Source organism: Hippopotamus amphibius, chromosome 4, assembly GCF_030028045.1.
Source record: "Hippopotamus amphibius kiboko isolate mHipAmp2 chromosome 4, mHipAmp2.hap2, whole genome shotgun sequence".
NCBI classification, from domain to species: domain Eukaryota; kingdom Metazoa; phylum Chordata; class Mammalia; order Artiodactyla; family Hippopotamidae; genus Hippopotamus; species Hippopotamus amphibius.
The window spans coordinates 118,642,591-118,668,366 of record NC_080189.1 but is presented as its reverse complement, the minus strand read 5'-3'; the positions used below and the strand labels follow the sequence as shown (position 1 = coordinate 118,668,366).

At 39.0% G+C, this 25,776-nt stretch overlaps 1 protein-coding gene across 23 annotated transcripts in view; it reads right to left on the bottom strand.

Moving 5' to 3' along the window:
• The window catches only part of PARD3 (par-3 family cell polarity regulator), a 608,396-nt gene that overhangs the window by 203,210 nt on the left and 379,410 nt on the right, over window positions 1-25,776 (bottom strand). For 15 of the 23 annotated variants that reach the window (XM_057730270.1, XM_057730264.1, XM_057730262.1 and 12 more), the window contains 4 exons: window positions 24,778-24,967; window positions 19,675-19,826; window positions 18,567-18,611; window positions 13,027-13,254 (listed from right to left, as the gene is read on the bottom strand). In XM_057730270.1, coding sequence (XP_057586253.1) covers window positions 13,027-13,254; window positions 18,567-18,611; window positions 19,675-19,826; window positions 24,778-24,967 — 615 coding nt within the window. The remainder of the gene's footprint in view (window positions 1-13,026; window positions 13,255-18,566; window positions 18,612-19,674; window positions 19,827-24,777; window positions 24,968-25,776) is intronic. The other 8 variants (XM_057730263.1, XM_057730286.1, XM_057730267.1 and 5 more) reach the window with 2 other exon arrangements.

The following is a 25,776-nucleotide window of genomic DNA, read 5'->3' as shown; positions in this document are numbered from 1 at the left end:
TTAGAAATCTTTCACAAAGAACTGACCTCTAGACCAAGTTCATATATCTTCATGTGACACTCAGTCTTGCCTCTCCAACAGCACTTGAGTTAACTACACACAAACTCAAGAATATAGTAAGACCAGTTAAAACAATCTTACTATCAACTTATTTACAAAACAGAAACAGACTCACAGACTTGGAAAACAAATTTATGGTCACCAAAGGGGAAAAGTAGGGGAGGAAGGGATAAATTAGGAGTTTGGGATTGACATATGCACACTACTGTATATAAAATAGATAATCAACAAGGACCTGCTGTACAGCACAGGGAACTCAGCTCAGTACTCTGTAATAACCTATACAGGAAAAGAATCTGAAAAAGAATAGATACATGTATATGTATAACTCAATCGCTTTGTGTACACCTGAAACTAACACAATATTGTAAAGCAACTATACGCTAACGTAAAATAAAAATTAAATTAAAAAAAACAATCTTAGTATCTTAGTGTTCTGCCATCAAACCCTCACAGATCTCAGAAGATACTAACAAATGACAGCACAACCATAACCAAATAAAAAATTTTTTTAAGCAAATGCCAATTATGTAGCATAATACAAAAAAAGTGTAGAATTCTTTTGTTTCCACATTTGATTAAAAACATGAGCCAACATATTTCCCATCCCAGCAGGTCATGCCCTGGGTATAGCCAAAGAGTAAAAAACACCACTGTGTCTAAATCGGGAAGGTACTTTGGAGGTCATTTAGACCAACGTCTTCCATTTCTTGCTGAGGAAACAGAGAGGTTTGGGGCCAGCACACTGCCGGTATGGGGCTCTCTCAATATTACATTCTGGTACAGCCAGACCTCCGTGCATTTCTTTGATCAGCTCTGTTTGTGACTGCTCAATTCCACGCTTCATACAGCATGGACGCGGGGCATCTATCACCCAGTCATTCCACGGTCTGCCCAGAAGATCATTCCAGCTGCCAGCACTGCATCTCAAGAAACCCACTGTCAATCTGGTGTGGTCGTTCAGTGCTGTGACTTGTAGCTGCTACTGATGAAATCACTCCAGAAGCTCGATCAGCTGTGCACAGGGACTCCAGGACCAGCTCCCAACCACAGAGGTGAGCAGGAAGGCTGGCCTCCCTCTGCACTGGGGTATCTAAGGGGAGCCACTCTCCTCTTCCAAGAGACAAGGCAGCTTTCTAAAAAGTTGCTTCTTTTCCTCTCTGTCAATTCATAGGGAAATAGGAATTGTGCGGGTCTGTTAGAGGAAGCCAGTTACAGCTTTCAGGTGGACATTGCTAGCGAAAATCCATAGCCTTGCAAATAAATGCTGAGTTAAGGCTGTCACTTTTACAGTGCACACAGAGCAGGGAAAGAATATCCTGACCTACTGGCCGGGGGGGGGGGGGGGCTTGCTGTGTAGCCTTTTCAAATGGGTGCTCCCCAAGAGAATGTAAATACAGCTTAAGCAGGGTTGGAGCATCTTGTCTAAAAACACCCTTGAACTGGGCTGTGCAGTAATTGTAAACCACTGCTTCCACATTTTAGGAAATGGGTGTGGCCTCGACTTTGAGGTAATGGACCACATCATTATAAAACAATTCTCAAAAGTTCCCAGGAGCTACAAAACCTAGGTGTGTCTATAGGTATAATCAAGTTGGATAAATGGATACTAGTGAATAATCTAAAAGTCCTGCAGGCAAAACTCCTATTACCTATCCGTCCATAGCACTTTGTACAAACTTTCACTATTGCACTTCTCACATGATTGCGGGTCCATTTCCTATTCTCTAAGCTTCCAGAATGAGGACTGCTGGACAGCCAGCAGATGCCCATGAGTGGCTATTCAACTGGGAGACAACTGGTAAACCTGACTCCTGACTTCATCCCAGCCAGCCAAACTTTCATCCAATTTCTGTGTATCACCATGCTCCAGCTTCAGAACACTGCCTACGCTCCTCTAATTAAGCCTGACAACACCAGCCACACCCTGCAACAGTAACCCCAGGAAGGCCATTGTTCTTAGTTAAGCTCTCATCAGCTCCTGGGAGAGTTTTATGCTACTATTGTCAGTGCTCTACGTATCCTCTAATGGATTGTAAGATCCTCTACAATGTCTGAAACGGTAAACAAAAAAATGAGCTCAATACACGTAAATGACTTTGTCTTCCACAGCGACCATTACCATAAATCATGAATGGAAAGATCAGTAGCGATTCTGCTAGTTTTCTGCCTAACAGTTTTGGCAGAAGCACACGGGGCATATGTCTGCTCTTGGCTCCGGCACAGAATAAAGGCAGTGCCTTCACAACTAACTATATGCTGAAGTCACATTTGATGCCAATTCCTCTCATAGTCACAATAATTTCCTGGTGTATGTAATACAACTTATTTTCTAAACTGGGTGAAACAGAGAAAATTAGTATTAAATCATTGATTAACTTCAGGCTCTGTAACCTCATTTTATAAGATCAAAACGCCTCACTCAGTTTCCCGCCCCGAGCAAGTGGACTGTTTTACAATCATGCTTGCACATTCGAGAATTCTTTATGCTTATTCTGAACATTCTGATTTAGATAATACACCATCACAGAAACTCTTCTGGGGGTGTACTGATGTAACTAATCCCTCTGAATGCCAACTAATTAGAAATATTTAGCAATATGTGGCTTCATATGTATAAACATAAGATGTTCTTTTAGAGTATTGTGTTATATATGCTTCAAATGCTAAACTTATTTGATAGAGAAAAATAAGAATCTCACTTTACCCCATCCCCATGCAGAATTACTGTGGTTTTTAAAAGCTTAAGGAAATTGGTTACACATGCTTAATATTTTAAAAAAAATGTATGCATTCAAGGTCACTGAGAGACTAGTCAGATTTTTTTTTCAGTTTTAAAACCAATCTTTGTACATTTTATACTAGCTTTATAATAAGGTACATAAAATATTTTTATTCCCTTAAACTAAGAAAACACTAAAGATACTCAGATAAACAATTTTTCAAGTAAGAAGAGTACTGGCAATACATCACCCGTAAATGGCTTGATCTATTGTGTTCATACAGTACATTACAATGCAAGAACTAATCACAAACCTACATTCAGGGAATTGACTATTTTAAATGCTATACAAATTTTACGTTTTTCTTCTCTTTCATTTTGCTCTTTACAGATTGTTTGCTTTCCTCTTGCAGATAGTCTACACAAAGAAAGGTGATTATCTCCTTCCACACAAATGGAAATTTCTATTTTTGACTAATATTTCTGCCTATTTTAACCTGCTCTAGGCACTGCACTATCAGCTACTTTCCCATGTGATTACCTACAAAGACAGGTACTTTCAAGTCTCTCTTTTTAAAGAAGGTATAACGTGAAGCTGCTTATTTCTTTCAGGCAGAACATTCTGTAATTAAGACATACCTAATTATCATGTTTTCAACAGATGCAAATATAGCTCGATTAAAATTCTAGTCCATGTGACAAACTGAGCTACTTGGTTCTGCAAGCTATCACGTTAGCATTGGGTCGCCAAGAAGTCTGGAAAAGATTGAGCACTGCCATGGTAATGATTATGGAGAAAATGACCTTAGGTGTCCGTGGAACCTCAACGTTCTGTAGCTTCTGCCATAAATAAACACTTCGATCTGGTCATCACACACATTTCGTTGTCAACAGTTGACTCTAAGCCACACGGTCATTAGTCTTTTTATTCCACTGAGAAGCAATAAGACTGTTGAGACTGCAATGATCTCTGTGGCTTGCTTATCCCAAATCCATCTCTCCATCTCTTCTTCCTAATGGAGCTCCGATGGTGTTGAGGAATGCAACCTGGCTTCCAGGGCTGAATTCATTACTAAATTTACACCAACCTGTGGGTCCCTGCCCCTGTCGATTTATTAGTCCAATGTTACGAGTCCAAGAACAGCCCCAACACCCCAAATGAACATATTCCATGCTGGGGGGAGATGGCTCATTCCCTTCAGTTGGATGTGATCAGGAAAGTGCAATACAAGGCCTGCAGTTACCCTCTGGATAAGCTGACTTGTGGATGGTGTGGCAGAAGGGTCAGGAGATGGCAGGGCTTCAATAACATCATTTCTAATGCAGGGGACACAGGTTTGATCCCTTGTCCAGGAAGATCCCACATGCCACAACTACTGAGCTGGCGTGCCGCAACTACTGAAGCCCAAGCACCTAGAGCCCATGCTCCACAACAAGAGAAGCCACCGCACTAAGCCCACGCACTACAACAAAAGTAACCCACACTCGCCACAGCTAGAGAAAGCCCACATACAGCAACAAAGATCCAATGTAGCCACAAAAAAAGAAAAAGAAAAAGAAAAAGCATCCTAATAGGTACACTATATAAATCAAACTTTAGAGCAGCTGTGGAATATCTACAGTACTATTTATCATAAGTGTAAGATTTAGCAGTAAATGTCACTCTAGGCAGCTTTGACAATTTTACTAGAATCAAATGATTTGTTCAGACTTGTTACTAGTGTTAAATGAATTGATACAAACATCCAGAGAAATACGAAACGGAGAAATACAAAATGAAAATGATAGCATTACTTCTTATTTGCCGGTAAACAAGTACTCTCCTCTGAGGGCATAGCTCAAAGAAGTGTTATTAAATATTTGTTGAGTGGATTGAACAAATAGCCCATCACATGAAAAGCAGCCTTCACTGCTCCCTGTTTAGAAAGAACTATTCTAGGAATTAGAAATATCTAATAATAGAAACACATATTCTTGAGTAATTTAATATTTTCTTTGGAAGACAAAGGATTAAACGTAATAACTGGACACAAGATCATGCAGTCTTCAGAATCTATCTTTGTAAAATTTAAAGTGAGTGAGTTAAAATGAGACATTAGTAATTGGAAAATTTCACTAGACTTAGCAAATCCACTGACCACTACCAATTTCTATTGACTAATGTTAGATAAAACACAATGTAGTAAAAATAAATGAGGACTGAACTCCCAGGCACTGCAAAGTCCTGCAAAGGATTTGAGGCTGTTTTATTATAAATAAATATACATATAGTTATATATATATTTATATATATACACATATTATTTTTGTTTCTTATTTTAGTTGAATATTTGACTTTGGAAAAGGAGAAAAGATGTAGGAAATGAACAGCTAGTGACACAGATGGTGTCGAATAATAGGATCTGCTTTTCTGGACCCTGACTTTTAACATTAGAATGATGAGCTCTTGGCAATGGAAAGACTTAGCTTTTTCAGAACATTAAAACACACACACACACACACACAAAGCTGGCAAGAAACATGAAGAATTAAGAAGCTTTTATACTAAAATGTGGGGTGGGAATAATAACTGATATTTTGAAGAACACGGAGTATGACCTTGAAAGGAGAAAAAGCCATGAAGGAAGCAGGTGACATTTATCAGTGGTCTTAGAGAAGGGGTTTCAGCAACTGGAGGAATGTTCAAATAGATGATTCTAAAACCCACTGTTCTAAAATTGGATTTATTTCATTTAAAAAAAAAAAAGCCAACCTCTCAGTTTACATTGGGGTAAGGAGTAGAGAGACAAAAAATATAAAACCACACTTCCCAAGAGTTTAAGACCAGAAACCATTCTTCACTTCTACTTTATATTCTAAAGTTTTCTTTAATGCATCCCTCCAAACAAACAGGTAAAATGCTCCTAAATATCTTGGTAGAATGTCACCTCCACTGCCCAAGAGAATGCTGCAGAACAAATACAGTGAGGGTCGGACCCTCCCTCTTCTGAACCTTTGCAAATTTGCTTTCAATATATAATTGATTTTCACATTCAAATGATGGACCACAATGGATATTGTTTCCTGTCCACAGGGGACAATGTAGAGAGAAGCTGAAGGCTTTCCTTTCTACCCAATGGACTGGCTGCACAATGAAAACAGTAGCACTCATAAACCTACTGTTGGACTTGCCACTAAGAATTTTATTTTCATCAAGGACTGAACTGGTGTCAAATGTTTATTTTAACAATACAGAAAAAATTATCTACGGTGTCAAGGAAAGAGAGTCCAGGTCACTGCTCTGACTCTTTTAAGTGGAAAAACAAAAATAAATAACAACATAAAGATGTGCAAATGTGATGGACTAGTGAATGGCGAGCAGGGCTCTGTTTTGCTATTTATTGAGAAATCAAAACGACTGTCCCCGAAAAGCCAGTATTTTTAACTCCCAAGCCGTACAATCCATATTGGGAGATCCACAAAAATTCCCTGATGTTAAAAAAAAGTACATTATACTAAAAAGTCTGACACATCCACATGTAGATTCTCCTTGACTTACAATGGTGTCACAGCCCAATAAACCCAACATAAATTGCAAATACCAAAAGTCAAAAATATATTGAATACACCTAACTGAACATCATAGCTTAGCTTCACCTGCTTTAAATGTGCTCAGAACACTGACATTAGCCTACAGTGGGGCTCAGTCATCTAACTCAGAGCCTACGTTATAATAACGTGTTGAATGTCTCACGTAATTTAGTGAATATAGTACTGAAAATGGAAACGAGAACGGCTGTAAGGGCATCACTTGTTTCCCCTCCTGATCACGTGACTGACCGGGAGCTGCAGCTGCCACCACTGCCCAGCATCTCCAGAGAGGATCTGCGTATCACCAGCTCGAGAAAAGACCCAAGTTCAAAGTTAGACGTAGGGTTTCTACTGAACGCACGTCGCTTTCAAACCACCGTAAAGTCAAAAAATCCTAAGTGGAACCACTGCAAATCAGGGAATGTCCATACTCAGGGCTTTGAAAAGTCAAGGGAAAATCAGATTGCTTGGGAAAAAGTATCCTGAAGAAGGAAGATGACAGTCCAATGTACTCAAGAGAGTGGGGACAATCAGGGCAGTGAGAAGATAAGCCCCACGGACGGTGCAGAGTCTGGATGAGGACGAGCAGCGGAGCTTGAAGGACTGTGAGGACAGTATGATCCCAGAGCTTACTCAGCAAATGTAGAGACAGTCGGACCAGTTAGGAGAGCCTCAAAGTAACTTCAGATATTAAAGAATGAGGACTGGGGCTAGACTGGACAGAAGGAGAGAAATTAGGAGATTTCATGGGGAAAAATTAAGAAAACTTGGTAATGGAGTGATTACCCAGTGAGATGATAATTCCAAGTTTCTGAGCCTGGAGGTACTAATGAGAAAAATCACATCGTCCTCATCCATCTTTATGTGTGAGATGCTAAGCATGTAAATGCAGTTTCTCCCTGTCCTCTCGCTTTGCCAAGCATCATTACCCACCTGGCTTATTGCATTACGGTCACAGAACCAGTCTTGCCACCAACACTGCCACGTACCATCCCATCCCTAACAACCCACCCACTATCCTACAGCCCCAACAATCATATTCTTTTACTTGAAATCCTTCAAATGCTCTTTAAGGTCCTTAGTAGGAACAAAAATAATTTAAATGAAGCAGTCTGTGATCTGTTTTCTGCCTACGTCTTAAACCTCACGCCTCACCATGCTCTCACCTGCAGTGCACTTATCAACCTTAATAGGACAATGGCGGTCCAAAAGTGGTCCCCGCTCCCCACGTTTCCTACACACCCTGCTGAAGACCACTCAAGCAATATTACTCACCTCAACCGATCTGGGAAGCCCTCTCTCCGCTCTTTCCCACTGCACTCAACTTCCACATGGACTGCGTGGGTTCCCCACGCTTTGGTGCCATGGTAACCTGTGCACTACAGCCATTAACCACACTGCCTCTCAAGTGTTGGTTTATCCACCAGGTCGAACCACCTCCAGCCCCTCAGGAACTTATAGCCTAAATATTAGATTTTAATATTAAAATTCATTAATACTTTATAATAGTTTTAGTGTAACGGCTTTTCCCACTCGGAAGTTTGCTTAATATTCTAGAAAACTCACAGGACTGCAAATCAGGAGGTACACATGCTATGATTTTGTTCCTAAGTACAATCTTGGTCAACCATTTACATACTTTTTCCTTATCAAAAAAAAAGATGCTTAAAATGAGGATTCTATAATTCAAACACTTCAGATGTGACTTTTCATCACACTTTTAGCTTAACTTACTTTTCATCTCGAAAAAGAAATATAAGGAATAGATAGCTTTGGCTACTTCACACGCTTACACTTCTATTGCATTTAGAAATTTCCTAAAATTAATCAAAGTTTCTTTTCTTAAATTGCAAATACTTAAGTATACAAATTGGCATAAGAGGATAAGACAGGTTATTCTTATTCCCAGAACTTCAGAACAAATATTTTTTTTTTGTAGATCAACACCTAATTATCCACTAAGATAGATTAACCAAATGCGAAATCTTTTACAAAGTACTTCGACTTTGAAACCCATATACTGAATTCTTCCACTATAGATTTACGGTAATCTAATAGGGTTTCTTAAGATAACAATCTAGTTTGCATTATTTTTGTTCAAATAGGTGGTGACAAAAGGTGGCTAGAAATGTGGAGGATGCTGAGAGCTGAAAATCTGAGATATTCATGCAATATGTTACTTAGAAGCTAATAAACAAAATTCCCCGGAAGCTTTCAGATTAGCTGATTTATTAACATAAATTCAGTTTCTTCAAATCTCATACACCAACCTAAGTTATGTATACTTTACAGCAATGCTTTTTTTCTTATTTCCTGTAAAGAGTACTATAAGAAAGTAGGCAAGCCACTCAAAAGCAAGCTGTCTCTATGTTTTCGAGGCATACAGTTCTCACATTTAAAATTGTAAACTGGATAGATCTTAAAATGGAGAAGTACAATTAACAGGATAGTCTTTGGTTTTGTTGTGTTTCACCTCCTTGGCTCTGACAAAACGCTGTTACTGAATTGACAGTAAGGCTGACCATTTGGTAACTTCTAAAAGAGAAAAAAAATGGGACTCCATATTTTCAGAAATAAAACAAAGCAATGTGATATAACATCCACGTTGTTGGTTTCAAGAGAAACTGATTTATTATGGGGGATGTAGGAGCTGCTTGCTGGGAGCCAGGCGGGGAATGTGATTTGCATCGAAGAGGGAGCAGATTGTAGATGCCCTGACCTGTCAAACACAGGTAGGGCCTCAGAGATAATGGGCCCCAGAATACAAAGCTCCATCTTGATCCAGACAGACACTCACAACACGGAGAGGCCAGATGGATTAAATGAGAGACAAAAACGCTGGCTTCTGCCATCTCCACGGGAAGCACGTAAGTGTTACAGAAGATGACAGATACCAGATACCACATGGATCCTGCCCCGGTCTCTTGGCCCCCATTGTTGTGTGCATGCCACGATTTCAACGCTGCTGAGAAGAGGCAAGCCTGTTCCGAGCCATGAGAGAGAGTCACCGGGGAGGACCTCGACCCGACTGACAAGAGCAATCAACCAGGCTTCCCTGTAAAGAGGGAAAGGGCTGCGTGGGACAGAAACAGGCGGCTGGGTGGCACGGGTAACTAACGCCCCCCTCCGCCACATTTCTGGGGTGCACGGACTGCATCCTCACAGGACGGCCATCTAACAAAGACTGTCTGCCCAGTGTTTCTTTCAGAGAAACGTTCAACAGTGACACAGCATCTTTAATTTAACGGTGGCCATAACTGAGTCCTGAGTCCCACCTCCATACAAGAAAAGCCCTCAGCCACAGGGCCCCACAGAGCATGAGGACGGCAGGGCCTAAACACGTGGCCGGGGACAGCACCCGCATGGCGAGGATGCCCAGGCAGGATGCATAGGCGAGGATGCCCGGGCAAGGAGCACCAGCAGAAACTCAAATGCAGACAGCAGAAGAGAGTGTGCGGACCATGTTGTGAGAATCCACAGCCTGACTCTGGAAAGGGTAGTGTTTAGGAAACCAGAAGAGGAGCTAGCTGAGCCAGGCTTCTTTCTCACACCTGTATCTAGTCATACATAAAGGTGACAATCTCATGACCACCAGCAGTTTTTTTTTTATAGAAAAACAAATGGTTTGCTAAGGCACTGGAGGTCTCAGACATACAGGTCCAGTGCGGGACGCAAGCAGAAGGAGTGAAATGTCACTGCCACCCTGTGCGCCGCAGCCCAAAGCTCACTGTGTCTGGTGTGTGTCTCTCACACACAGAGGTGCTAGGCAAGCAGGAGCCCGTTTACTGATGTGACAAATAGTCACTGACTCCAGCGCTTTGTGCAGCTCTGAGCCTGGTTATGCAGGAATAAGACATGGTGGCATCTTTCTTTGCAGACTTCACAGATGGCGAGAGAAGCAGGCAGCAAGTCTGAGGTCAGTAAGTGAAGCGGGGCACAGAGTCATGGAAAGTTAAAACTGGAAAGGACCTCGGAAACAGAACCATCTAAACCAGAGCTTTTCAAACTTTTTCTGGAAAATTGCGAACTTTCCTTTTTTCAAACTTCAAATTGACAAAGAACCACAATGTATGAAAAGTGATTTTAAAAACCCACGACTGGGAATTCCCTGGTGGTCCAATGGTCAGACTCGGTGCTTTCACTGCCATGGCCTGGGTTCAACCCCTGGTCAGAGAATTAAGATCCCACAAGCTGCGCGGTGCAGCCAAAAAAAATGAAATAAATAAATTAAAAAACCCACGACTGTTAAGGCAACTGGGGGTGTGGGGGAGCTGGTGACCTTGGCACAGCCCCACCTGCTCAGCCTCCCACGGGCTTCCTGACTCCCCCAAACGACCGAGCCTCCCCTCCTCACTAGACTCTGCCACACACAACCTGAGCATCAATGACCTGGGCGTCCAAAGCTTCACTTTTACAAGTGAGGGAATTAAAGCTCAAGGATTTTAAGCAACTTGACCCAAATCCCAGATGGGTGAGAAGAATGTGGATGGGACCCCAGGCTCATGTCACTCTACTCATACAGTTTTGACAACCCACACTGCACACATTTGAAATGTACAATAGTTGCCTTTCTTTGGCCATAATCAAAGTTCATCAGACTGGTCTGAAAAAAAAAAACATCATAAAGTCAGGACTTTGGGAAAACCCAGCACTTTGTGGTTGCAGGTGCACGTCTCACAGTGTCTCTCCCAGGTCTTGCCCAGAACTTTCCATCCCATTCACAAATCGTAGTTTGTCTACTTGGTTTTGTCTTGATGATCGTTAATACAAAATTTTTCACATAAAATACTTAAATCTGTTCTTCCCAATTAAAAAAAAACTAAGTTTAGACAGGGACAAATTTAGATGTTCACACTGGTGGGAAGCTCTGGAGGTTACAGAATTAAGAACATGCCTGGTACTGATAGCTACTCCATCCCCTGGTGCATTTGCAATAAGTGATCTATGTGAGAAAACTGCATTCTATGAGGGAGTTTAAATAACATTTTAACCAGAATAAGAAAAAAGCTCAGAAGCATAAATTGTCGATGCTTACAAAAACAAATATGGAGGTGTCAAAGCACTGTATCTCTTATTAAATATGCACCCAGGACAGAGGCAAGGTCTCTAAGTGATACAGGGTCCCCACCCTAGCAAGGCAGCGCGAGTCATACTGGTGAGGGTGGCAAGGAACCACTGATACGCTGGGAAAAACCCAAGAGGGTTGAAAGCTCATATGACTCAGGATCTTGGAGACCAGGCTTGGCAGCAAAAATAGGAAATATGTTCTTCATTTGGCAGAAAGGGCTGCATATATTTGAAATCACTGGCTGGATGGAGTGAAAAACTGTCCAGATTTATACTAAGAATTGGGGGGAGGGGGAGAGGGAAGGGGGGGCTGGTGGAGAAAGCAGTGATCCTCTCCTAAGTTTTGCTTTGTGTGTTACATTATAGCAGAAATATTCGTCTTCCCAAATACATTATATTTGACAGGCAAAGATTATATAATTTCGCTTTAAATTTCCCCAGAATGTGATTTTCATTTAAAACTCTCCTTCCCCACCACAATCTTCCTTAGGTATGTGTGATCGAAGTGGTCCATCCAAAAGTTAAATTGTAATCATTTACAATCCACCTAAATGATCTCTGCTTTAACCTTGGGCAGTGGTGTCTCCAGCTTTTCTTCCATTTTTCCCCCTCTAGCTTTTCTTATGGTGGTTAGATGAGTACAGTCACTTTGAAGTTAAAAAATTTAAAACATGAATTATTAGTTATGAACAATATAAACCAATCAACAATTTTTTCTATTAGGATTCTAGTCCTTTCTCTTCTAAGTATATATACTACTGAGTTTCTTCCTTATGTTTAAATTGAATGGCTATTTTTACACCATATACATTTAACTACAATGGCAACTCCCTGAAGCATACGTTTGTACGTATTTATAAATGTGACTTTTTTCTCAATATACTATGGAAAACACATTGCTCATTCATGGTAACCTCTGACTTTCAATAATCTTGGCTTCAAATATCTGGCAATTTGGAAACACACATACACAAACATATCTTGCTAGCTCAGTTCAAGGAAAGCAAGAGTAATTCATAAAAATGAAACAAAAATGTTATCAAAATCACAGATGATTACATATTTTCATTTGAGATATATTACAGACATACTCTACAGCAGCGGTTTTCAAATATTTTGGTCTCAGGATACCTTTATACTCCTAAAATTTATAAAGGACTCAAAATAAAATTTTATGTAGATTATATCATCAATTACTAAACTAAAACTGAGAAAATTTAAAAATACAAATTATTTTATAAAAAATAATTGATTTCATGTTAACAGAAATTATATTTTTTACCAAAAAAATCCCTTGTATTTTCCAGAAACAATTACTGAGAACAATGGCAACTCTAATATCTAACTGAAAAGACTCTTCTGTCATCTCTGCATTCAATCTATTGTAATATCACATGACATGTTGCCTCTAGAAAACCCAACTGTACACTTGTGAGAGAATAAGAGTAAAAAAGGTAAATAACATCTTATTATGAAAATAGTTTAGATCTCCTAGATCCCTCTGAAGGGATGCTGGGAACCCCTAGGGTTCCCTGGAGCACACTTTAAGAACTGCTGCTCTATAGAGACGCTTGTCACAGCTATTCTTTCAGACATTGTAAACTTACACGTCTCCATGCCTTCGTCGTCATCATCTACTGTAGGTTTATCATAGGACTTGTCAATGGCGGCTCTGAAGCTCTCATTGCATCCCCTTCCTCGGATTATTCGCGGCCGCGGGCGATGGAAAGGAATGTCCCCATTCAAAGTCACCTCAGCGACTGCTGTCTGCAGACTCTCCAAAGAGCTTGACTTCTTCAGACCCAAGGAAGGCCCCACATCTCTGCTGGGGGAGCCTTGGAGGTTTGCAAGAACAAAATCTTAGTTAGAATGAGTGGTGAAAATGACGTCTGAATATCTACGAATTGTGGAAAATATCAGGGACAAAAACAAAGTATTTGCTCAATGTCAACTTCTGGAATGCGGGTGGCAAGATATAAAAAGCAAAGTAACAGTCACTAATTTTAACTTTCCCCAAATGTATATTAACGTGGGTCTATTTTCTCTATTCTCATTAGGAAACACCCTAAGTTACTAGTTTCCATTTTTAGCTCAACAGATGAAACCTTTGTCTAATCATTTGCTCAAAGTCATGTCAATAATCTAAAGAGTCAGAAGAACCCAGAAGCTCATTGTGGAAAGCAGAATGATGAGAAAGCTAAAGGACACAACCCAGAGTAAGCTTTGTAACGTGGCTGAAATCATTTTTTTGGCAGTTTAACGTTATTTCCAACGGAAATGAAACTTTGATCTCAACGAGTTTCAAGTCTCTTCCTCATCATGGTGCAGGTTCAGACAACTCACCAAGTAAGAAAAGCATGAGAGACCACGTGTCACCAATAGAATCAGGGCACCCTGGACCAGGTAGAAACCTAACTCTGGAAAATGGTAATTCTCTGGGAAGAGCAACACAAGATGTGAATAGAAACAAAGTATATAATGGAGAGAGAGAGAGAAGGAGAAAAGGCTCCAGAGCTATATGTGAGTACTTAAATCTCCAGACATCACAATTACCAAGAAAATTTCAGTAGCATGGCAGGGGAGAATTCTGAGCATTAAAAATGTGGCTCTGGGGCCTTCCCTGGTGGTCCAGGGGTTAAGACTCTGCACTCCCAATGCAGGGGGGCCTGGGTTCAATGCCTGGTCAGGGAACTAAGCTCCCACATGCCGCAACTAAAAAAAGGTCCCGCATGCCACAACGAAGATCCCGAGTGCCGCAACTAAGACCCAGTGCAGCCAAGTCAATAAATAAATATTTAAAAAACAAAAAAACAAAAAACTGTGGCTCTGTGATGTGAGAATCTAGGGCAGGAAGGCCCAAGGTCATAACCAAGCTTTAGAAGGCAATCAGAATGCATTTCTTTAACCAGGAAAGACACGCTCATCCATGACTGCCTGACCTGGCACTCAGAGATAGATGAATTTAGCCTCCAGAGGGCTGAAATACCAGCAACCACCAGCTGGGCAATCCAGGTTACAGAACTAGTTCTTCACTTATACTGTGAAAAAGACAGGTGAAAAAAAAAAAATAGGAGGGTATGAGAGGCTGGATAGATTATCTCCATGTGGGGCCATCAGCCTATACGTGGATCAACAATTAAGGAGTAGTCTTGATACGTTATCACCTAGAAGACAAATAGTTTGACATGCGCTTTCCATGGCTCAGAGTATAAAACAGAATAAAAATTAAATTGGGGAGAGTCAAAACAAGAATTATCTTTTTAAGATTCATTTACATGACATCTTTCACATAATTTTCACAATGGGGTAGCCGTTTTAAGTTAGGATAAGTATGTTAAAAATGTAACATAGGCAGAAAGGCAGACAGATGATTTTAATGAAGAAAAAATATTCCATAAATTATTGCGCTTGGGAGAAAAAGATGATTTATTTAACTTTCTCCATGCAAGTTTGTATATATTTGACTATTTTATGACAAAAATTCACAAGAAATATTTCTTTCAGGATGATCAATCTTACTTTTTCTCTTGATAGCCCTGTAATTTTTGACAAGTTCATGTTTTAAATATCCATAAAAGTCACGTCACAGGAAGGAAAATGAATTGTGTTCCAAAGAACTAAAGAAAAAGTAAGAAATCGAGGAATCAGAGAGAAAGGGAAAAGATGATTCCTGTGCAGGGACACTTACCTTCACATTTTCTAGAATAAGCCTTGGGAAGATCTTTTCCTGACTAAAGGATGCCTATCAATTTTCATAACTTACTAGCTTCATTTAGGTCCTATAAACATTTATGAGGCAAATATCTGGTGCTTTCTTGGGTTTATAGAGGACGTGTATGTATATATGCATACATATGTGCACACATGTATGTACACATGTATGTATCTATATGTATCTATGTACATATCTCCAGTGAGGGTCTGATGCTTCCAGTAAAGAATACCATAAAAACGTAATTTATGTATGAGAAGATAGCTGAGATTTGACTTAATACACTCAGAGCACTAAAAGTTTTAATACTTAATTTCAGAAATGGCAATTTATTCAAATAAAGGTATATATATTACATGTATGTAAATATTGATATGTGTATAGGTAAATGTATATATGTATTTATAAAGAAACATAAACACAAACAAATCTGGGATAAAGAAATGATGGAATTGTAACTAAATAAGCAACAGACATATATATATATATATTTCTTTTTAAGTCTTTATTGAATTTGTTACAATATTGCTTCTGTTTTATGTTTTTGGTTTTTTGGCCTGAGGCATGGGGGATCTTAGCTCCCCGACCAGGGATTGAACCCACACTCCCTGCATTGGAAGGCAAAGTCTTAATCACTGGGCAGCCAGGGAAGTCCCCAGCAATAGTTATTTTGCAAGCATAACCGGGAGCTTACCTATCTACTCTTTTCTCTAAATTCTTAACACTGTAGTATAACATTCTGGCAAGATGTTGATAATTTTATATGATGGGTATTGGGTATCTGGTAGGTTAATAAACTACAGTCTTCATATTTATATATGGTTGAAAATTTTCATAACATCTATAATTTGTGCATCTATAACAGGGATCAGCAAACTGTGGGCCAAATCTGGAAAATCTGACTGGAACACAGCCATGTCCATCTATTTACACATCCTCCATGGCTGCCGTCACACTACATCAGAATTAAATAACTGCTCCAGAGACTGTCTGGTCTGTAAGAACTGCACTATTTACGCTCTGGTTCTTTACATAAAGAGCTTGATGACTTGATCTATAACATGGATCTCACTCATGTTAGTGGTATGTTTGTCAAAAAAACTTGAACAAAGATTTTGCTAAGTAATACAGTAATAAGATTCCTAAGTGAGGGTCACTATATTCCTAACGTCATAAACTTATCATTTAGCAGTAATAAAAATTGAAAATGTCTCCTACTAAATAAAGCAAGGGCAAAAGATTAGTTTTATTTACACACACACACAAAAAGTCAATGTCTCTAAATTTAAATTTAAAATAACATTTTAAATTATTTAAAGTAATAAGTTTAAAAGAGTATTTTGAAGCTCCTTATATAAGTCTTTTAGGTCATTAGGATACTTTGATTATTTTTTATATTTAAGGATTAAACTATTAGAAACCCAATTCTCTTATTCCTATTCTCTCTTTTCTTGCAGAAAGTAAATTTAACCCCAAATATCACAGACAAATCCTAAATCCAGGAATAAAGGGGGAAATCATAATCATACTATTTTCCTTAGGTCTATTTTTCTACTCCTATCTCCTAATACTTCTCTCGCCAAAAAAAAGTAGAGGATGTCTTTTGTAAGGGCAAAGGGAAATGGAATTCCATTTTCATTATGAAAGGCTTACGGCTAGACAGACGATCTACACTAAAATGCCGCTGTGACTCCACCAAAAACCTTTGGACTAAACTGTAAAATCATGGTAATCTTAGCAATTTAAGTGAAGTGAATAAAGAAAAATAACTGAAAATCTGTTCACTAATACTGGAGGACGGGAAGCATTCACTGTAGATATGTTATTCATTGTAGATTTAAAACCAATAGACCAGAAAGTACTTTGACATCTATGTAATAATTTTTTGTCTCAAGTTTTTACAGTTCAGTTTGGTAGGATAGGTTGCATATAGTATTTTAAAAATGCTTTTTATCTAATTAACATTTTAAAACACTATAAAAGCAGATGATTCAATTAGATGATAAAAATCTGCCTCTCACCATGAAAGTTATTTGTTTTCAGTTGAAATTTGAATATTATTATTATTTATTTTTTAATCACAATAAATTGTTCTTTTCCTGTTAGTGAATTGGTTAAATTAACTATTTTCCTTACTTTACCTAATTGGCGTATTATATAAAGTCATGTGCTTTAACCTGAGCAGCTCAATTTGCTTTTCATAAACATTAACTTGGATGGGGGTTACTTCTTGAAAAGTACTGAATACCATTAACTCCAAAAATGAATTACTAATTTACATATGTAAACTATCACAGAATGTTTTTTCTTTAGCCCTGCTTCAGAATTCCAATGAATTGTATGTTTGATAAAAGAAATAACTACTTAATAAGGGCTGAGGCTATTGTTAATCGTCCTGCACTACAGTTAATCCAATGATTTGTTAGATGTAGTTTTTACAATCTACCTTTACAGAATGTGAAAACTCCAGCCATGTCCACAATTATCTTTACATATGTATGTGGGATACACATTTTTCAAGAAGCCTAAAACTAATTACTACTGCAGGTTAAAAAGGTGAATTGAAGCTAATTAGTGCTAAGTGGTATAACTACATCATCCTGGATCTAGAATAATTAAAACTCTATTCCAAACTTATAATAATAAATCAAAAGGCTCAGCTGTACAAAGCACGTGACTTTAATTACACATAAAGACTTTCCTCTGCTTACTGTCATAAAATAACATATAAAGTAAAATCTACTATAATGTAAAGCCCATTTCAACATAATCTATTGTTTCTATGGAATGATTTGGGCAGCATTTTAGAAACCTTAAATAGTTAAAAGCAAAAACAAAACAAAAAAAACCTTTCAAGCAGGTCCACAAAGTTAAAATAAGGATGCAATATACAGTCTAATTCAATGTTAGGTAACTACAAACTAATGCTTGCCTCCAAAAAAGAACTAAGGTTTCCTGAGTGACGAATGATAGAAATACTGGACACTGTCCTTCAGCGAAAATATTTACGTTTGTGCCATTATCCTTCAACTCAAAATCACCACTTTGAGAATCATTTTTTGGATGTTAACCTACGCATCAGATAGATGACCTGGAAACTGAAAGAATCCACCTAAGAGATCATGTTTTCAGGATTTTGATTTCTTTTTTAAATTGTGACAAAACATTCCTCCACAAATATAATTAAAGAAACCTAGGTTGTTTTAGCATTTCTGAAGCACTAAATTATATTTCTACTTAGTATGTACTACGCTGATAAATTTTTTTCTCACAGAAAATTTTCCTTTTCTTGTACAATTTGATTTCCTACAATGAAAACATCCGTGCCAGCCTGGAATATTTATGTTTACGTGCCACATGATTGGCAGCTCTATAATTATGATAAGCTCCTCGGACCGCAGTTTCTATGGCAACAGTCTAAGTGTCCATTCTTACCTGCTTTCTGGTCATCCACTGTATTGAGTTTAGTCTCGTCAGCTACTGTTAAAAGGTAAATGTATAACGGTTAGCCCAGTTAGTCCCACAGCCCAACATGCTGCAACCATTCCCAGATCTTTCCAGTTAGGTGATAATTCTTAGGTAATATTTCATGCAAAATATATGAAACATCAAGCAAACATTCATAATCAAAAAAGGGGGAAAAAGCAGTGTCTCCATGCAATGCCAGTCATCTCATCTTACAGACACGTGTGTTATTGATATGTTAGCATATCATAATTAGCCAGGCAAGGCATCACCCAATTTTTTCTTGTGTGCATGGGATAAATTAATGCTTTTAGTCCTGAAGTACAAACAGCCACCAGAGAACAGCGTAAATACGTTACAGTTGATTAACAAAGGTTTTTCTCATCATTCAGTCTATGGATATAATTAATTAATTAATTAACTTTTTTGTTTGTTTTGGTTTTTGGTGGATTTGGATTTAAAAAGAGACACTACCTGATTGGTGTTTGATTGAACAACTAGGATTATTTTCCTCCTCTCATTTGCTTCCAAATACTTTCTACAATAAATATGCTCTCAAATTATGACTCCAATTAAAGGCCTTAATTATCAACACATAAGAGGTTCTATGAAATAAACCTTAAAGGACAGCAATGGAAGGAAAATATCACGAGGTAACCAAACTCTAGACATGGATTGAGATAATGGTTTCTCTCCAAAACTTTTGCTTTTAGTTCGAGAATCCCCACAACCAACCAAATCATATTCCAATGAAATTGGTCTTAAACAGCCAAAGTGTTAAAACATTTCATCTTTTTCAAAGAAAGATACATGAATAGAGCATGATATGCACATGTGTTTGTTTCTTTTCTCATCAGAAAACATATATATTAACATATTGCACATGATGTAAACATGCCACTTAGGAGAAATATAGTTATCTCAAACTTCGAGAAAAACTCATTTTTGCCAAATTGCCTCATTTCACGTTTATTTTCTCTATGGCTCACAGTAAACAGACATGTGTTTGGGACCATCAATTTTCATCTGAAAGCATCTAAACCTTATTTAGATAAAGATTCATGGAGATTGTACTCACTACCTAAATCCATGCTTTTTGATTTTCGCGTTTTAACGAAATCCAATTGACTGGCATCTGAAAATTGCTTTGTGCGTTTTTCTGACATACTCTGACGTCCAAATCCCTCTCGTTGAAAAGCAAGAACTGGATCGACATCTGGACTCAAAGAGCTGGTGTAAAGAGAAAGAAACATAAAAACAGTTACTGAAAATAGAAGACATGATATTCAGGAAAAGTTCATCTACACCTGTGTGTATGAATGTACGTATACATATATTCCTCAGAAATATTTAAACTAAATAACACAAATACAGTCCATCAAAAAACCTGTGGTTGTGTAGGAGGCAATGGGAAAATATGACACTCACTTACATTTAGAGCAATTCTTTCCTCATGTGAGAAAGACTGAATATTTGAGGAAACTTTTCATATACTAACACAAATACTGGTAGCAAATAAGTGACTACATGAACTGCAACTGAATGGAAGTTTTAAAAAGGGTATGTTCTGCAGACTCGTGGTTGCCAAGAGAGAGGGAATGGGGGAGTGATGGACTGGGAGTTTGAGACTATCAGGTGCAAACTACTATATGCAGGATGGATAAACAACAAGGTCCTACTGTAGAGCACAGGGAACTATATTCAATATCCTGTGATAAACCATCATGGAAAAGAGTATGAAAAAGAATGTATGTATACGTATAACTGAATCACTTTGCTGTACAGCAGAAATTTACGCATTGTAAATAACTATATTTCCATAAAGTAAATTTTTTTTAAAAAAAGGGTATGTTCTGGTCATCTTTTATATCCTTTATCTTGTGTTTCAGAAAAGAAAAAAGAAAACACCTTCATGGCACATAGTTTTACGAGGATGTAGTTTCTCTGCAATACTTAATCAACTGAGAAGAAATCAACTCAACAAATCATGAGTAGAACCTATTCTGATGAAGGTGTTGTGCTGGGTACCAAAGTCAAAATAACAAATAAGAAAAGATCTCTATTCCCTGAGAAAAATACCAAACCAGAAGCACAAAACAGACACTGTGGAGAGGCAGATGGGAGAGTGAAGGGTATCCAGGGAGTCAGGAAAAGCATGACTAAGACCTGATGGCATTCGGTTTGTGTGACATCAACACAGTGGCTGTAGCAGGGACGGCAAAGCACAGGGCAGATGAGTGGTAACAGGGCACAGTACCAAGTGTTTTCACGATGGACGTGGCAGGGGAGTTGGTCCTATTTGTAAAAACCCGTGAACAGTTTCAGAAGCATCACCAGGTGTTGTGAGCCCAGTCCCCACAATGAAATGGTTTTTCTCTGTGCCGGGCACACAATACATAGAGAGCTCTTCCATGTCAGTGCGCAGCCACCTTGCCTACGTGACCAGGTAAGAGAACATCCCTCCACAGCTCACTGGACACACTAGCATGTGGGGGTGCCTCCACTACATCTTCCAGTATACAAGCCCTCCTCATGCTTCTGCTGGAAACCAGCTTCTCTAACCCTGTACTGACCCTATGGGAATGACCATGCATATGGGTACAAGGGTAGTGATCTGGTTTGCAAATACATTAGAAATGTAGCTGCAATTCACTGTTCATGAAATGACAGATGGCCTTAGGGAAGGGCTAAACCAAAAACTGTGACAAGGAAGACACTGAGACAGTGCTTCACCACCAGGTGACGTGGCCTGAATGCTCTGAGCCCCTATGTCCTCACTGGCTCTGTGAAGAGAAGACTGGCCTCATCCACCAGCCAGGGCCACTGGGAGAATTCAAAGGCACGAGAGGAAAGCTGTCAGTAAACTGCAAACCGCCACGCAAAATAAGTTATTATTACCCGACAAAGACTTGCTATCTCAAATTATCAACGTAACGCGAATTATGATAATGGAAGTAGGGTCTTTAAAAACCAACCACCTTGGAAGCACGGAGTCTCAGCCACTGGACCGCCATGGAAATCCCTGCAAGCACATATTTCAATATTTTCACTCACATCTTCTGTTTCTAATCTCGGTCCTGTTTTATTTCACTCTCTGTTTTATTACATTGTATGCAAGTTAGAGGGTTTTTTTTTTATGGTCTTATATATTGTCAGTTATTTATATATTCAGTTTGTGCTAAAAAGCAAACATCCTTGCATTTGCTGTGTGTAGTTCTGTATGTATCTATTAGGCCAGATTTATTCTTGGTGTATGAACCTAACAGAAACTTGCCAATGTTATTCCTGACTTATAAAAATTAATTACTGAGATAACATTAAAATATTCCAATCTGTTTATTAAAAAAAACAAAAACAAAAAAAACCTTAAAAAGGAAGTGAATGATCCTTCTCCATCTTTGCTACCAAGTATAGAGCAGGGCCCCAGGAGGAGGTAAGGTAGGTGCCTGGGACTCAGAATTCAAGGCAGCTCTGATCTCAGGGTGCGGGGAGTTCAGAGGCCACACCTGAGAGTGAGACCCTCCTTAAGTCTGCTACCCTGGGCACCTAGCTTGTCCACCCTCATTCTGGCCCAGGGACTGAGAAAAGAGAATCCCACAGGGACTGGGAGTTCAGCTCAATGCAAAAACAATTTTTTTAATATGTTATAGCCTAATCAGTGTTATATCCTAATCAATGTTATTTTACTTGCATCCTATACTAAATATTTTCATTTTTAATATATCATCTTTCTTCTGCAAAATTTTGAATAAATGTGATGTTCCAGGAAGAAGCAGGTTCATGTTCATTTGGAAGCCTTAAGTGCCCCTTCTCATACTACTCTGCTTAGACCCTATGTATATACACACGTGCGCATAGCTCCAGTGTCTATTATGTATGTAATTATAGACTGCTTTTATGTATTTCTTAAATATATATGTGCATGTATATTATGTTTATATAGCAGTATCCACATACTACTATGCTTACCATACTATGCTTATAATTTCCAGGGCACATTCACCCCAAGTCAAAAACACAGTTCTAGAAATAAAAAATTAAAACCCATATATGGTGAGAACTATGACCCAATTTTGCAACAGCAAACACTAAATATGCCCCCTGCAGTGGAAGCGTGGTGTCTTAACCAGTAAAAGGGCAGAGTCTTAACCACTGGACTGCCAGGGAAGTGCAAGAGTAATTCTTTTAGATACTGAAAGTTGATCTCTTCAACCACTCTGCACACACTCTTCAACCCTTTTCTATATCATGTGAAATACACTAAAACCTGAACTCCAAATAGGCATCACATTTGTGGACAGAGTGAATCTGCAACACATTTTTAATAGAAATTATGTTAAAGAATTTTCAAATAAGTACAAATTGTTGTTGTTGCTAATGTTACCCAGAAGCCACATACTGGCATATTTTTTAAACTAATTTTATATCCTCTGAAATTATGTTGTCACTAAGATTAGAATCTGCTGTTTTACCTTTTTCACCTTAAAAACATTGTTATGTTTCCTAAATGAATTCATGGGTTGAAAAAAAAGTATATTCTATCAGTTAACAAATGCAAGGTTTAGCCATCTGACATATTTAGGCTTGCACAATTGTGCAGTGAACTCTACACACACACAATTAAAAATGTCAAACGAGTTTGTGAGTTAATAAGCGTCTTAAAATAACTAAATATTCTTAAACCATAACATAATTAATTCTCTCCTATCAATATACCCATTAAACTAATTTCAGACACAAGAAACAATACACTAGCATACTTAGCAAGCTAGTCTGTAGGACTGACAGCTGATTTTTTAAAGAATGTAACCATATCCTGACCCCCCCCAAAGTTATTAAAATTCCAGTTATTAATCCTGCCTTATTGCCCTTTTGTTTTCATAACATTTTCATCAAGGATTAGGGAGATATTGTCAGGCTGGAAAAGCTCACATTTTCTGCTCTGATTCATAACAGCTGCCATTCTTGTCTGGCTAACCCTTCATTCATATTCTTTTCCAGCCCCTGCACGCTCCCCACAGCAAAATCATACAAGTCCTCACCATTTCATGAATCCCCTTAGGGAAATTAATGTCACACTCCAGCCCTGCTCGTTATTTATTTTCACCAATATAGCGCTTCTCAAGGCCCCAAACAGACCTACTCCTACGGTTGCCTTCATAATTCCTCATCACGGTGGAGACGCAAAGGCTTTTGTCCCTACGATGAATACTGTAAATATCTAATCCTTACTGTCTCCGCCATTACTTTCACTTTCAGAAAAAGATATAAACTGTAGCGGTAAACGTGAAAGCATCTGAGGATCTCAGGTGGGGTTTACTTTACATGGTAGTTTCCCCTCTACGCTGAACCGAAAAACTCATTCAAAGATAAGCTATTATCACGTGGGCTTGAGTGTAGCTCAGTGGCCCCACACTGAACTATCATTTTGCTGATGGATTCATGAGAGACCCCAGGGAAAGGGCAATAAGAAAATTCTGGTATAATGCTTCACATGGTTTGCGTTAATTGTCACGACAGCCTTCCAAGGTCACCCCTAGGAGGGACTTTCCTTTTGCTTACTGATGTATAAAATTACCAGGCATGCAAATGAAGACACACGTTCACATTTACGTGCCACACATTGGCTCAATAATATCAAACGTTTTCTTCTATTTTCAGAGATAGAGGAGAAAAAAATAGCATTAGACTGCCCCAGAAGTCACCACGTTAGAAGTAAATACAAAGACGAATAGTTACAGCGCTCTGAAAAGAAATCCTGTGACAGCCTCTTCCCACTCCCAGAGTCAGCTAATTACTACACACTCACAGTCACCGTAGGGATTTGCTTAGAATTTATTTATGGAATAGCAAAATAATTCATCAAAGTAACACATGCCTAAAATAATTAACAGTGAAACTTAACAAATGAGTAGGGTTTGGGGGTTCGTGGTAGTTTTCTTGTTGGTTTGGCTAAATTCTTAACAATAGCCCTGGAAAGGCTAACACAGCTGGGCAGGGCTTTGAGACGGGGGGGAATCTTTTTTTCAAAGAGTGATAACTGAGTATCCAATCATGATTATTAACTCAGAACGCCGCTATAAAAGAAACTGATTCCCTGTGCTCAGTGACAGACCATTTAAACCTAAAATCAAGTGTGATGGTAATTAACCAATGTCTTCCAACGCTGGAGCGTTCTTACCACTCTGCTGAGTCACTGATGCCAGCCTTGGCCCACGTGCCAGTGTCTGTCGTCGCAAATCCTACATCATCGTGGGAGCTGCAAGATGACTGGTCAGAGAGGTGTGGGGGGAGCACTGGCAACCTGTCATCCTCGATAATGACAGTGTCATCTTGGGGCATATTCACCGTGGGGGACAGCTGGTATTTACCTGTCCAGTGGAAAAAAACAAAGAAAAAGAAATTCTAGACATCCGAGGCTTATGTACACGAATGTTAATACTTTGCTACGTAAGAAAAAGTCTAAATTTCCAAAATCTGCTCAACCTAGTAGAACAAAATAGAAGTAATAAACTTTATTTTTCATAAATGATGTCTAATGGAGACCTCTGGTCTATTCCTTCCTCTGACACGACAGCTATGGAGCTCTGGGTACGGTATTCATTCAATGTCTCTGGTTTGAGGTTTCCTGAGGCCAGAGATGATCTCCAGACCGACTTCTAACGTAAAAATGCCACGGAGATTCTAAGCTGTTAAAGTCCTTTGAAAAGTTTTACCAGGAAATTTGAAGGGAAGCCCTGCAGACTTACATCAATCATTCACCCATTCACTCGCTGGGCACCTACCACCTAGCAGGTTTGTAAGAAAGACGTAATTTCTGCCTCTCAATGGCTCACATCCTAGAGAAGGAGAGAGACAGATCAAGTGGCAATTGACTGGTGCTGTGAGTGATGTGTCAGGAGTGCCCTGGCACTCACTGGTGCTGGTAATCTCCTGGGCAGCTTAAGGCAGAGGATGCTGGGAGACTTAACAAAAGTCAACGTTCAAGGTGGGTTTTGAATAATGAACATGATCTCTTCTGCTAGAAGAAATGACGACGTTGATTTTGGATATCAGCAGCAACATTAAACGCACGATGGAGAAAAGCCCACAGTGCACTCTGGCAACACATCAAAGGTGAGTGCACGCAGAATCGGGGCCTTGTGGGGTGATGGCAGGAGGGATCTTAAAGAGAACAGAT